Source organism: Pseudophryne corroboree, chromosome 7, assembly GCF_028390025.1.
Source record: "Pseudophryne corroboree isolate aPseCor3 chromosome 7, aPseCor3.hap2, whole genome shotgun sequence".
In the NCBI taxonomy this organism is placed as follows: Eukaryota; Metazoa; Chordata; class Amphibia; order Anura; family Myobatrachidae; genus Pseudophryne; species Pseudophryne corroboree.
In genome coordinates, this window is record NC_086450.1 from 517,708,854 (window position 1) to 517,722,477 (window position 13,624).

The following is a 13,624-nucleotide window of genomic DNA, read 5'->3' on the forward strand; positions in this document are numbered from 1 at the left end:
GAAAGTAGTAAATTCTGCCAGTTCTTCAGTTCTATGGTGACTTTGGATATTATTTTAGCTATATGAAGAGAATATAACAGGGATAGATTTTTGGAAGGTGGATTCCTAAGTATGGGAGACTAGTAGAAGCCCAAGAGGGAGAAGCTATCTGAGATAAAGACACAGCAATTGATTTTTGAGTAAGCCAGAGACTGGGTGAAATTGGGATAGTTTAGACATCACTTCCCACAGGCTGACACAGGCAGTAGATGGTGTGTAAGTGGTCTGGTGCCCCTGTACAGTGCGACAATGGGCAGCCCGGTCTGGTGCCCCTGTACAGTGCGACAATGGGCAGCCCGGTCTGGTGCCCCTGTACAGTGCGACACTGGGCAGCCCGGTCTGGTGCCCCTGTACAGTGCGACACTGGGCAGCCCGGTCTGGTGCCCCTGTACAGTGCGACACTGGGCAGCCCGGTCTGGTGCCCCTGTACAGTGCGACACTGGGCAGCCCGGTCTGGTGCCCCTGTACAGTGCGACACTGGGCAGCCCGGTCTGGTGCCCCTGTACAGTGCGACACTGGGCAGCCCGGTCTGGTGCCCCTGTACAGTGCGACACTGGGCAGCCCGGTCTGGTGCCCCTGTACAGTGCGACACTGGGCAGCCCGGTCTGGTGCCCCTGTACAGTGCGACACTGGGCAGCCCGGTCTGGTGCCCCTGTACAGTGCGACACTGGGCAGCCCGGTCTGGTGCCCCTGTACAGTGCGACACTGGGCAGCCCGGTCTGGTGCCCCTGTACAGTGCGACACTGGGCAGCCCGGTCTGGTGCCCCTGTACAGTGCGACACTGGGCAGCCCGGTCTGGTGCCCCTGTACAGTGCGACACTGGGCAGCCCGGTCTGGTGCCCCTGTACAGTGCGACACTGGGCAGCCCGGTCTGGTGCCCCTGTACAGTGCGACACTGGGCAGCCCGGTCTGGTGCCCCTGTACAGTGCGACACTGGGCAGCCCGGTCTGGTGCCCCTGTACAGTGCGACACTGGGCAGCCCGGTCTGGTGCCCCTGTACAGTGCGACACTGGGCAGCCCGGTCTGGTGCCCCTGTACAGTGCGACACTGGGCAGCCCGGTCTGGTGCCCCTGTACAGTGCGACACTGGGCAGCCCGGTCTGGTGCCCCTGTACAGTGCGACACTGGGCAGCCCAGTCTGGTGCCCCTGTACAGTGTGACACTGGGCAGCCCGGTCTGGTGCCCCTGTACAGTGCGACAATGGGCAGCCCGGTCTGGTGCCCCTGTACAGTGCGACAATGGGCAGCCCGGTCTGGTGCCCCTGTACAGTGCGACAATGGGCAGCCTGGTCTGGTGCCCCTGTGCAGTGTGACAATGGGCAGCCCGGTCTGGTGCCCCTGTACAGTGTGACAATGGGCAGCCCGGTCTGGTGCCCCTGTACAGTGTGACAATGGGCAGCCTGGTCTCGTGCCCCTGTACAGTGTTACGGGTGCGCTCTGTAAATTATTGACTATTAAGTTGGTTCTCAGTTCTGTGTAGAAAAAGTGAATTAGATTAATAAAGAAAGGCCCAAATCCTATTTCTTTCAGCACACAAGATAAATGTGACCAAGAGATTTTATGAAAGGCCTTCTCTGGATCAAGGCTCGGTAGCATAGTATGAGAACATTTAGAGGTTTTGGTTGCCACAATGGCTGCGATAGCCGATCTGATACCTAAAACTGAGTGGCGTGTTTTAGTAAAACCCAACCGATGTTGTGTTTAGAGGCAGGTCATCATAGACTGTAGATGGGCAGATATTATCTTCCATAAAAGTTTAAACTAAAGTCTTGAATTAAGAGAGTGTGAAAGGGTTATAGGACTCGACTATTTTCCCATCTTTATTGGGTTTAGGTATTAAAATGGTGTGGGCTTCATTACAGCATGGGTATGGGACATGACCTTTAAATATAAACTTGGAAGAGACTAGGGATGGCTGGGATTAAAACTTTGTGCAATAGATTATAATATTCAGCGCTGAAGCCATCTGGTCCCGGGGATTTGCGGAGTTTAAGTGTCTGAATGGCCCAATGTATTTACTCCTCTGAAATGTCAGCTTCCAGCAAATTCCTCTGCTGGCTCTCCAGTTTAGGCAATTTAGCTTCAGAGAGTAGAGAGTAGGACAAGAGAGGGCAATCAGGAGTCGCTGTGTAGAGAGTAGGACAACTGAGGAGTCACTGTGTAGAGAGTAGGACAAGTGTGGGCAATCAGGAGTCGCTGTGTAGAGAGTAGGACAAGTGAGGGCAATCAGGAGTCGCTGTGTAAAGAGTAGGACAAGTGAGGGCAATCAGGAGTCGCTGTGTAGAGAGTAGAGTAGGACAAGTGAGGGCAACCAGGAGTCGCTGAGTAGAGAGTAGGACAAGTGAGGGCAATCAGGAGTCGCTGTGTAGAGAGTAGGACAAGTGAGGGCAATCAGGAGTCGCTGTGTAGAGAGTAGGACAAGTGAGGGCAATCAGGAGTCGCTGAGTAGAGAGTAGGACAAGTGAGGGCAATCAGGAGTCGCTGTGTAGAGAGTAGGACATGTGAGGGCCATCAGGAGTCGCTGTGTAGAGAGTAGGACAAGTGAGGGCAATCAGGAGCCGCTGTGTAGAGAGTAGGACAAGTGAGGGCAACCAGGAGTCGCTGAGTAGAGAGTAGGACAAGTGAGGGCAATCAGGAGTCGCTGTGTAGAGAGTAGGACAAGTGAGGGCAATCAGGAGTCGCTGTGTAGAGAGTAGGACAAGTGAGGGCAATCAGGAGTCGCTGTGTAGAGAATAGAGTAGGACAAGTGAGGGCAATCAGGAGTCGCTGTGTAGAGAGTAGAGTAGGACAAGTGAGGGCAATCAGGAGTCGCTGTGTAGAGAGTAGAGTAGGACAAGTGAGGGCAATCAGGAGTCGCTGTGTAGAGAGTAGGACAAGTGAGGGCAATCAGGAGTCGCTGTGTAGAGAGTAGGACAAGTGAGGGCAATCAGGAGTCGCTGTGTAGAGAGTAGAGTAGGACAAGTGAGGGCACTCAGGAGCCGCTGTGTAGAGAGTAGGACAAGTGAGGGCAATCAGGAGTCGCTGTGTAGAGAGTAGGACAAGTGAGGGCAATCAGGAGTCGCTGTGTAGAGAGTAGGACAAGTGAGGGCAATCAGGAGCCGCTGTGTAGAGAGTAGGACAAGTGAGGGCAATCAGGAGTCGCTGTGTAGAGAGTAGGACAAGTGAGGGCAATCAGGAGTCGCTGTGTAGAGAGTAGAGTAGGACAAGTGAGGGCACTCAGGAGCCGCTGTGTAGAGAGTAGGACAAGTGAGGGCAACCAGGAGTCGCTGAGTAGAGAGTAGGACAAGTGAGGGCAATCAGGAGTCGCTGTGTAGAGAGTAGGACAAGTGAGGGCAATCAGGAGCCGCTGTGTAGAGAGTAGGACAAGTGAGGGCAATCAGGAGTCGCTGTGTAGAGAGTAGGACAAGTGAGGGCAATCAGGAGTCGCTGTGTAGAGAGTAGGACAAGTGAGGGCAACCAGGAGTCGCTGTGTAGAGAGTAAGACAAGTGAGGGCAATCAGGAGTCGCTGTGTAGAGAGTAGAACAAGTGAGGGCAACCAGGAGTCGCTGTGTAGAGAGTAGGACAAGTGAGGGCAATCAGGAGTCGCTGTGTAGAGTAGGACAAGTGAGGGCAATCAGGAGCCGCTGTGTAGAGAGTAGGACAAGTGAGGGCAATCAGGAGTCGCTGTGTAGAGTAGGACAAGTGAGGGCAATCAGGAGCCGCTGTGTAGAGAGTAGGAGAAGTGAAGGCAATCAGGAGCCGCTGTGTAGAGAGTAGGACAAGTGAGGGCAATCAGGAGCCGCTGTGTAGAGAGTAGGACAAGTGAGGGCAATCAGGAGCCGCTGTGTAGAGAGTAGGACAAGTGAGGGCAATCAGGAGCCGCTGTGTAGAGAGTAGGACAAGTGAGGGCAATCAGGAGTCGCTGTGTAGAGAGTAGGACAAGTGAGGGCAATCAGGAGTCGCTGTGTAGAGAGTAGGACAAGTGAGGGCAATCAGGAGTCGCTGTGTAGAGAGTAGGACAATTGAGGGCAATCAGGAGTCGCTGTGTAGAGAGTAGAGTAGGACAAGTGAGGGCAATCAGGAGTCGCTGTGTAGAGAGTAGAGTAGAGTAGGACAAGTGAGGGCAATCAGGAGTCGCTGTGTAGAGAGTAGGACAAGTGAGGGCAATCAGGAGTCGCTGTGCAGAGAGTAGGACAAGTGAGGGCAATCAGGAGTCGCTGTGCAGAGAGTAGGACAAGTGAGGGCAATCAGGAGTCGCTGTGCAGAGAGTAGGACAAGTGAGGGCAATCAGGAGTCGCTGTGTAGAGAGTGGGAATGAGCTGCTATGTCTGGTTGAGAGGTTAGCTAGCCTCCGGAGTGTTTATATATCTCTTCCCATCTTGCTGACGTACCATGTAGGACAACAATTTGTCTGTTTTGCCTCCCCATCTACAAGCCACCTTCATTTGGGCCTCCTTTGAAAGGAAAGTTTCGCCGAGATGTTTATGATGTGTATAGAAGGCTTTGTTAGAGTCTATCAGATCATTTAAACAGGCACGGTAAGCTTCGTTTAGGCCACGATTAAGAGGTTGTAACTTTTCGCTACGTTCTTGGTTCTTTCAGGACATAGAAGCTATTATATTATATATTATATGTCCGTGCATAACTGCTTTCCACACTGACCAGAATAATACCGGGTTGTTCCAGTGGTCACTATTGATCTCTGCAGAGACTGTCTAATTATGTTTCAGATTATTTTTAAAATCATCACTAGCGTAAAGGCCTGGAGGAAAACGCAGCGCATTATCTTTGTTGTAAGGGGAGCGGAGTGTTATGGCAAAGTTGAGTGGCGTATAATCAGAGATGAGAATACCTGATAAAGTCTGGGGAAGAATCCGAAGCCAATATATGGCCGATTAGGGATATATACGATATCCCGGCTGTCATTATACCGACAGCGGCATACCGTTTGACGGAATCCCAGCATACCGTTTGACGGAATCCCAGCAGCGAGCCCCCTCGTGGGCTCGCTGCACTGGCCACACAAAGAGGCCCAGTGGCTCGCCACAGGCTCTATTCCCACTCGGTTGGTGGCGTGAACCCATCAACAGAGTGGGAATACCGAGCATTTGTCGAGATTCCAGGTGTCGGTAGTTCACTGGCTGTCGGGATTCCAGCGTCGGTCTCTCGAACACCCGGTATATTGACTGCATCCTGGTGGATTCTAGTAAAGACAGTGGGGTAAATTTACTAAGGTGGGAGATTTTTAGAACTGGTGATGTTTCCCATGGCAACCAATCAGATTATATCTATTATCTGCTAGAAGCAGCTAGATAAATGTTAAGTAGAATCTGATTGGTTGCCATGGGCAACATAACCAGTTCTAAAAATCTCCCACCTTAGTAAATTTACCCCAGTATGTACTTGAAAATGTGAAATGTAAACTCCCTACTATTAAAGATTAAACAATCTTCAGGGATCTATCAGATTATGATGTGATAATAATAAGGTGGCCTCGGGCGTGTGGCTCAAGTGGAGATCTATCAGATTATGATGTGATAATAATGAGGTGGCCTCGGGCGTGTGGCCCAAGTGGAGATCTGCCAAGGAAGGGATGAATGAGTAAAGTGAAATCACCCTACAATGAGGTTCGGAGTGTCTGTTGTCACTAGTAAGTTTGAGATCTTAGTATAAAAATAAGAATTTACTTACCGATAATTCTATTTCTCGGAGTCCGTAGTGGATGCTGGGGTTCCTGAAAGGACCATGGGGAATAGCGGCTCCGCAGGAGACAGGGCACAAAAGTAAAGCTTTTACAGGTCAGGTGGTGTGTACTGGCTCCTCCCCCTATGACCCTCCTCCAGACTCCAGTTAGGTACTGTGCCCGGACGAGCGTACACAATAAGGGAGGATTTTGAATCCCGGGTAAGACTCATACCAGCCACACCAATCACACCGTACAACTTGTGATCTAAACCCAGTTAACAGTATGATAACAGAGGAGCCTCTGAAAGATGGCTTCCTAAACAATAACCCGAATTAGTTAACAATAACTATGTACAAGTATTGCAGATAATCCGCACTTGGGATGGGCGCCCAGCATCCACTACGGACTCCGAGAAATAGAATTATCGGTAAGTAAATTCTTATTTTCTCTATCGTCCTAAGTGGATGCTGGGGTTCCTGAAAGGACCATGGGGATTATACCAAAGCTCCCAAACGGGCGGGAGAGTGCGGATGACTCTGCAGCACCGAATGAGAGAACTCCAGGTCCTCCTTTGCCAGGGTATCAAATTTGTAAAAATTTACAAACGTGTTCTCCCCTGACCACGTAGCTGCTCGGCAGAGTTGTAATGCCGAGACCCCTCGGGCAGCCGCCCAAGATGAGCCCACCTTCCTTGCGGAATGGGCCTTAACAGATTTAGGCTGTGGCAGGCCTGCCACAGAATGTACAAGTTGAATTTTGTTACAAATCCAACGAGCAATCGACTGCTTAGAAGCAGGTGCACCCAACTTGTTGGGTGCATACAGTATAAACAGCGAGTCAGATTTTCTGACTCCAGCCGTCCTTTAAATGTATATTTTTAAGGCTCTGACAACGTCCAACAACTTGGAGTCCTTCAAGTCGTCTGTAGCCGCAGGCACTACAATAGGCTGGTTCAGGTGAAACGCTGATACCACCTTAGGGAGAAAATGCGGACGCGTCCGCAGCTCTGCCCTATGTCGAATGGAAAATTAAATAAGGGCTTTTATAAAACAAAGCCGCCAGTTCAGATACTCTCCCGGCCGAAGCCAGGGCCAGTAACATAGTCACTTTCCATGTGAGATATTTCAAATCCACATTCTTTAGTGGTTCAAACCAATTGGATTTGAGGAAATCTAAAACTACATTTAGATCCCACGGTGCCACCTTAGGCACCACAGGAGGCTGTATATGCAGTACTCCTTTGATAAAAATCTGGACCTCAGGGACTGAGGCCAATTCTTTTTGGAAGAATATTGATAGGGCCGAAATTTGAACCTTAATAGATCCCAATTTGAGACCCATAGACAATCCTGATTGCAGGAAATGTAGGAAAACGACCCAGTTGAAATTCCTCCATCGGAGCACTCCGCTGCTCGCACCACGCAACATATTTTCGCCAAATACGGCGATGATGCTTCGCGGTGACTTCCTTCCTTGCCTTTATCAAGGTAGGAATGACTTCTTCTGGAATGCCTTTTCCTTTTAGGATCTGGCATTCAAACGCCATGCCGTCAAACGCAGCCGCGGTAATTCTTGAAAAAGACAAGTACCCTGCTGAAGCAGGTCCCTTCTCAGAAGTAGAGGCCACGGATCGTCCGTGACCATCTCTTGAAGTTCCGGGTACCAAGTCCTTCTTGGCCAATCCGGAGCCACTAGTCTTACTCCTCTTTGCCGTATAATCCTCAATACCTTTGGTATGAGAGGCAGAGGAGGAAACACATATACCGACTGGTACACCCAAGGTGTTACCAGCGCGTCCACAGCTATTGCCTGCGGATCTCTTGACCTGGCGCAATACCTGTCCAGTGTTTTGTTGAGGCGAGACGCCATCATGTCCACCATTGGTTTTACCCAACGGTTTAATAGCATGTGGAAAACTTCTGGATGAAGTCCCCACTCTCCCGGGTGAAGGTCGTGTCTGCTGAGGAAGTCTGCTTCCCAGTTGTCCACGCCCGGGATGAATACTGCTGACAGTGCTATCACGTGATTCTCCGCCCAGCGAAGGATCCTGGCAGCTTCTGCCATTGCCCTCCTGCTTCTTGTGCCGCCCTGTCTGTTTACATGGGCGACTGCCGTGATGTTGTCCGACTGGATCAACACCGGTCTTCCTTGAAGCAGAGGTTCCGCCTGGCTTAGAGCATTGTAGATTGCTCTTAGTTCCAGAATGCTTAAGTGAAGAGACTTTTTCAGGCTCGACCACACTCCCTGGAAATTTCTTCCCTGTGTGACTGCTCCCCAGCCTCTCAGGCTGGCCTCCGTGGTCACCAGGATCCAATCCTGCATGCCGAATCTGCGGCCCTCCAATAGATGAGCCTCCTGCAACCACCACAGAAGGGATACCCTTGTCCTCGGCGACAGGGTTATCCGCAGGTGCATCTGAAGATGCGACCCTGACCATTTGTCCAACAGATCCCTTTGCATGGAATCTGCCGAAAGGGATTGCTTCGTAAGAAGCTACCATTTTTTCCCAGGACTCTTGTGCATTGATGTACAGACACCTTTCCTGGTTTTAGGAGGTTCCTGACCAGGTCAGATAACTCCTTGGCTTTTTCTTCGGGAAGAAAAACCTTTTTCTGAACTGTGTCCAGAATCATCCCCAGGAACAGCAGACGAGTTGTCGGCATTAATTGGGATTTTGGAATATTCAGAATCCATCCGTGCTGCTTTAGCACCTCTTGAGATAGTGCTAAACCCATCTCTAGCTGTTCTCTGGACCTTGCCCTTATTAGGAGATCGTCCAAGTATGGGATAATTAATACGCCTTTTCTTCGAAGAAGAAATATTATCTCGGCCATTACCTTTGTAAAGACCCGAGGTGCCGTGGACAAACCAATCGGCAGCGTCTGAAACTGATAGTGACAGTTTTGTACAACGAACCTGAGGTACCCCTGGTGTGAGGGGTAATTGGAACGTGGAGATACGCATCCTTGATGTCCAAGGATACCATAAAGTCCCCTTCTTCCAGGTTCGCTATCACTGCTCTGAGTGACTCCATCTTGAACTTGGACTTCTTTATGTACAGGTTCAAGGACTTCAGATTTAGAATAGGCCTTACCGAGCCATCCGGCTTCGGTACCACAAAAAGAGTGGAATAATACCCCTTCCCTTGTTGTAGAAGAGGTACCTTGACTATCACCTGCTGAGAATACAGCTTGTGAATGGCTTCCAAAACCGTCTCCCTTTCTGAGGGGGACGTTGGTAAAGCAGACTTCAGGAAACGGCGAGGTGGCTCTGTCTCTAATTTCAACCTGTACCCCTGAGATATTATCTGCAGGATCCAGGGATTTACCTGCGAGTGAGCCCACTGCGCGCTGTAATTCTTGAGACGACCGCCTACCGCCCCCGAGTCCGCTTGCGAAGCCCCAGCGTCATGCTGAGGCTTTTGTAGAAGCCGGGGAGGGCTTCTGTTCCTGGGAAGGAGCTGCCTGTTGCTGTCTCTTCCCTCGTCCTCTGCCTCGTGGCAGATATGAATAGCCCTTTGCTCTCTTATTTTTAAAGGAACGAAAGGGCTGCGTTGAAAAGTCGGTGCCTTTTTCAGTTGGGGAGTGACTTGAGGTAGAAAGGTGGATTTCCCGGCCGTAGCCGTGGCCACCAAATCCGATAGACCGACCCCAAATAACTCCTCTACGCATCGCCTGTCCACTGTCGTGTCCATAAAGCTCTTCTGGCCGAAATGGACATAGCACTTACCCGTGATGCCAGTGTGCAGATATCTCTCTGTGCATCACGCATATAAAGAAATGCATCCTTTATTTGTTCTAACGACAGTAAAATATTGTCCCTGTCCAGGGTATCAATATTTTCGATCAGGGACTCTGACCAAACTACCCCAGCACTGCACATCCAGGCAGTCGCAATAGCTGGTCGTAGTATAACACCTGCATGTGTGTATATACCTTTTTGGATATTTTCCATCCTCCTATCTGATGGATCTTTAAGTGCGGCCGTCTCAGGAGAGGGTAACGCCACTTGTTTTGATGAGCGTGTTAGCGCTTTGTCCACCCTAGGAGGTGTTTCCCAGCGCTCCCTAACCTCTGGCGGGAAAGGGTATAAAGCCAATAACTTCTTTGAAATTAGCAGTTTTTTATCGGGGCACCCCACGCTTCATCACACACGTCATTTAATTCTTCTGATTCGGTAAAAACTACTGGTAGTTTTTTCACACCCCACATAATACCCTGTTTAGTGGTACCTGTAGTATCAGCTAAATGTAACATCTCCTTTATTGCCAAAATCATATAACGTGTGGCCCTACTGGAAAATACGGTTGATTCGTCACCTTCACCACCGGAATCAGTGCCTGTGTCTGGGTCTGTGTCGACCGACTGAGGCAAGGGGCGTTTTACAGCCCCTGACGGTGTTTGAGGCGCCTGGACAGGCACTAATTGAGTGTCCGGCCGCCTCATGTCGGCAAACGACTGCTTAAGCGAGTTGACGCTATCCCGTAATTCCACAAATAAAGGCATCCATTCTGGTGTCGACCCCCTAGAAGGTGACATCCTCATATTTGGCAATTGCTCCGCCTCCACACCAATAACGTCCTCATACATGTCGACACACACGTACCGACACACAGCAGACACACAGGGAATGCTCTATACGAAGACAGGACCCACTAGCCCTTTGGGGAGACAGAGGGAGAGTCTGCCAGCACACACCAAAAAGCGCTATATATGACAGGGATAGCCTTATGATTAAGTGCTCCCTTATAGCTGCTTTTATATTAATATATTGCCATTTATTTTGCCCCCCCTCTCTGTTATACCCTGTTTCTGTAGTGCAGTGCAGGGGAGAGACCTGGGAGCCTTCCTGACCAGCGGAGCTGTGACAGAAAATGGCGCCGTGTGCTGAGGAGATAGGCCCCGCCCCTTTTCCGGCGGGCTCGTCTCCCGCTATTTAGTACATTTAGGCAGGGGTAAATATCTCCATATAGCCTCTGGGGCTATATGTGAGGTATTTTTAGCCTTTTTAAAGGTTTTCATTTGCCTCCCAGGGCGCCCCCCCCCCAGCGCCCTGCACCCTCAGTGACTGCCGTGTGAAGTGTGCTGAGAGGAAAATGGCGCACAGCTGCAGTGCTGTGCGCTACCTTAAGAAGACTGCAGGAGTCTTCAGCCGCCGATTCTGGACCTCTTCTTGCTTCAGCATCTGTGAGGGGGCCGGCGGCGTGGCTCCGGTGACCATCCAGGCTGTACCTGTGATCGTCCCTCTGGAGCTTCATGTCCAGTAGCCAAGAAGCCAATCCATCCTGCACGCAGGTGAGTTCACTTCTTCTCCCCTCTGTCCCTCGTTGCAGTGATCCTGTTGCCAGCAGGAATCACTGTAAAATAAAAAACCTAAGCTAAACTCTCTAAGCAGCTCTTTATGAGAGCCACCTAGAATTGCACCCTTCTCGGCCGGGCACAAAAATCTAACTGGAGTCTGGAGGAGGGTCATAGGGGGAGGAGCCAGTACACACCACCTGACCTGTAAAAGCTTTACTTTTGTGCCCTGTCTCCTGCGGAGCCGCTATTCCCCATGGTCCTTTCAGGAACCCCAGCATCCACTTAGGACGATAGAGAAAGTCGAGGTTAGGGGCATTTGGGGCGTAGATATTAGGTATGGTGAAAAGTTCACCAAAGATCTTAATGCTGAATAAGATAAAACTCCCGTCTGGGTTAATAATAGATTTGATAATATCATATTGCACACGTTTATGGAGAAGGATAGCTACCCCTCTCTTCTTTCGGGTGATGGGGCTGCCACACAGTCAGCGATCCAGGGACCAGTCATCTATCCAGTGAGTCTCCTGCAGCAATACTATGTCTGGGATTTATAGCATGTGATCACCTTATATCTTTTTATAGCAGAGTTTAATCCTGCCGCAACGGGAAAGAAAGTGTAGGTGGGCGACAGTGCTGGTGGTAGGAGTGGAGGGACAGACAGACAGGGTTAGAAGTCATCCAGTCCCACACCTAGGAAGACCTTTAAGAAAATATGGTTAAAGAGCTGAACGATTTAGCTCAAAGATGACAAGTAGAAAAGACTATAGTATTTCCAAATCCCAGGCTCACCACAAGAAGAAGGGGGAAAAGGAAAGGTAAAGAAGAAATAGGGTGAAAGATAGAGAAAATATGGTCACATAACGCATAAAGGAACCAGTAGATACAATGAACGTTTCATTTATATGTCTAACAGTGTTAACCTCAGAATATTAAATGCCAATCAAGAGTCTTAATAACGGCTAAGCGTAAACCAGCAGGAGCTTACAGACTCTATGTAACATATTAAGATTCAGAGTGTAACCTCCAAAGAGGAACAATTTGGTTCCACCATTGGGAGGAGATTGGTCATTCCCCATAGGTGGTGACGGTGACAGGTGCACACTGAGAAGGTTGTTTAGGTCAAAACCTTTAATGGATTCTGCAGGATCTAAAAATCTAACGGTTTTTGCGTATATTTCGGTTTTCTCGGTCATCTAGTTTGCTAGTTATCTCGTCAATAGACTTGGATTCAATTATATTTTGCAAAGAAAGTAATGGTGTCTTCATTATCACTGTTACCTTGTTCTAGTTCACGGATTCGTTTTGTGTGAGACTTTAGTCGTGCAAGGATCGCGTTAATGTATAGTTGAATGGTATCTAATTTTCTATCATCTTCTCCTTTACAACATCCACGAATACCACCTCTATCCAATCCAATCTATCCTCAATACTACAGCCCGGCTCATCCGGTTCTCCAAACGCACTACACTGGCTCCCCTTCCCCAAACCAATTCAAGCTTCTCACACTCACATTATAAAGCCCTCACCCACTCCTCTCCCATTCACATATCTGACGTCATCTCCCTTCAAACTCCTGTCGCCCTCTTCACACTACAAATGCATGCCGCCTCTCCTGCCCACTGATTACCTCCTCCAATTCCTACTTCCAAGATTTTGCCTGTGCTGCTCCCTACCTTTGGAACTCTCTCCCTATCAGACTCTCCAACCTCTCTACAAAAACTTCAAACTGGCTCTGCAGACCTACTTCATCAATTCCATCTAACTCTCATCCTAACCATCTGTTCCATGCTCACTCCTACCCCATCTGTGTCACCCCATTTCTGTCTGCCCCTCCCCTTTACAATGTAAGCTCTCACGAGCAGGGCCCTGTCTCCTCATCTGCTCTTTCTTCCCTCTACTTCATACTCCCTAAGCCTCAGTTTCTGCAGTCCTGCTGCTTATTTCAGTGCCATGACGGCTGATGTAGAAATGTTTCTATACCATGTACTTCTCCTGCATCGTCTTGTACTACAAGACACAGTTCTCTTGTTTTGATCATTTGTTATGTATTTTTTAAGGCGCTGCGGAACCCTTGTGGTTCCGTAGAAATACAGGATAATAATAACAGTTACAGGAAAGGACAAGTAGAGGTTTGTGTTCTTACCTCATTGTCTAGGTGTATTATTTCAATGCTATGTCTCTTTTCTGTGTCTCGGCAGAATTCATGCTCATAGTCCTGAGAAATTTGGGTTCTCCTAAGACACAAATTGTAGAGTAAGCATAAAACATCAACTAATTAGCTCAGGGTATGTCCGACAACATTAGCAGAAACTCACTTGTGCCCTGGCGAAGTCACTGGTTCCTCACTGCCAGAATGCTTGAGTTCTGTCTCATGATCAATATGCACCGGCGCTTCAGTCTAGGACACACAAAATGTACAGGGTTAGATACATACCTCGTACTGACCTACCTGGACTCGTGACAGGGCTAGATACATAACCTCGTACTGACCTACCTGGACTCGTGACAGGGCTAGATACATAACCTCGTACTGACCTACCTGGACTCGTGACAGGGCTAGATACATACCTCGTACTGACCTACCTGGACTCGTGACAGGGCTAGATACATAACCTCGTACT

General features: G+C 49.4%; 1 protein-coding gene across 3 annotated transcripts in view; it reads right to left on the minus strand.

Annotated features, from left to right (window-relative positions):
* The window catches only part of STK36 (serine/threonine kinase 36), a 295,926-nt gene that overhangs the window by 174,581 nt on the left and 107,721 nt on the right, over positions 1 to 13,624 (minus strand). For all 3 annotated transcript variants that reach the window (XM_063935506.1, XM_063935505.1, XM_063935504.1), the window contains exons 9-10: positions 13,319 to 13,401; positions 13,147 to 13,237 (exon numbers count right to left, since the gene is read on the minus strand). In XM_063935506.1, the coding sequence (XP_063791576.1) occupies positions 13,147 to 13,237; positions 13,319 to 13,401 (174 nt within the window). The remainder of the gene's footprint in view (positions 1 to 13,146; positions 13,238 to 13,318; positions 13,402 to 13,624) is intronic.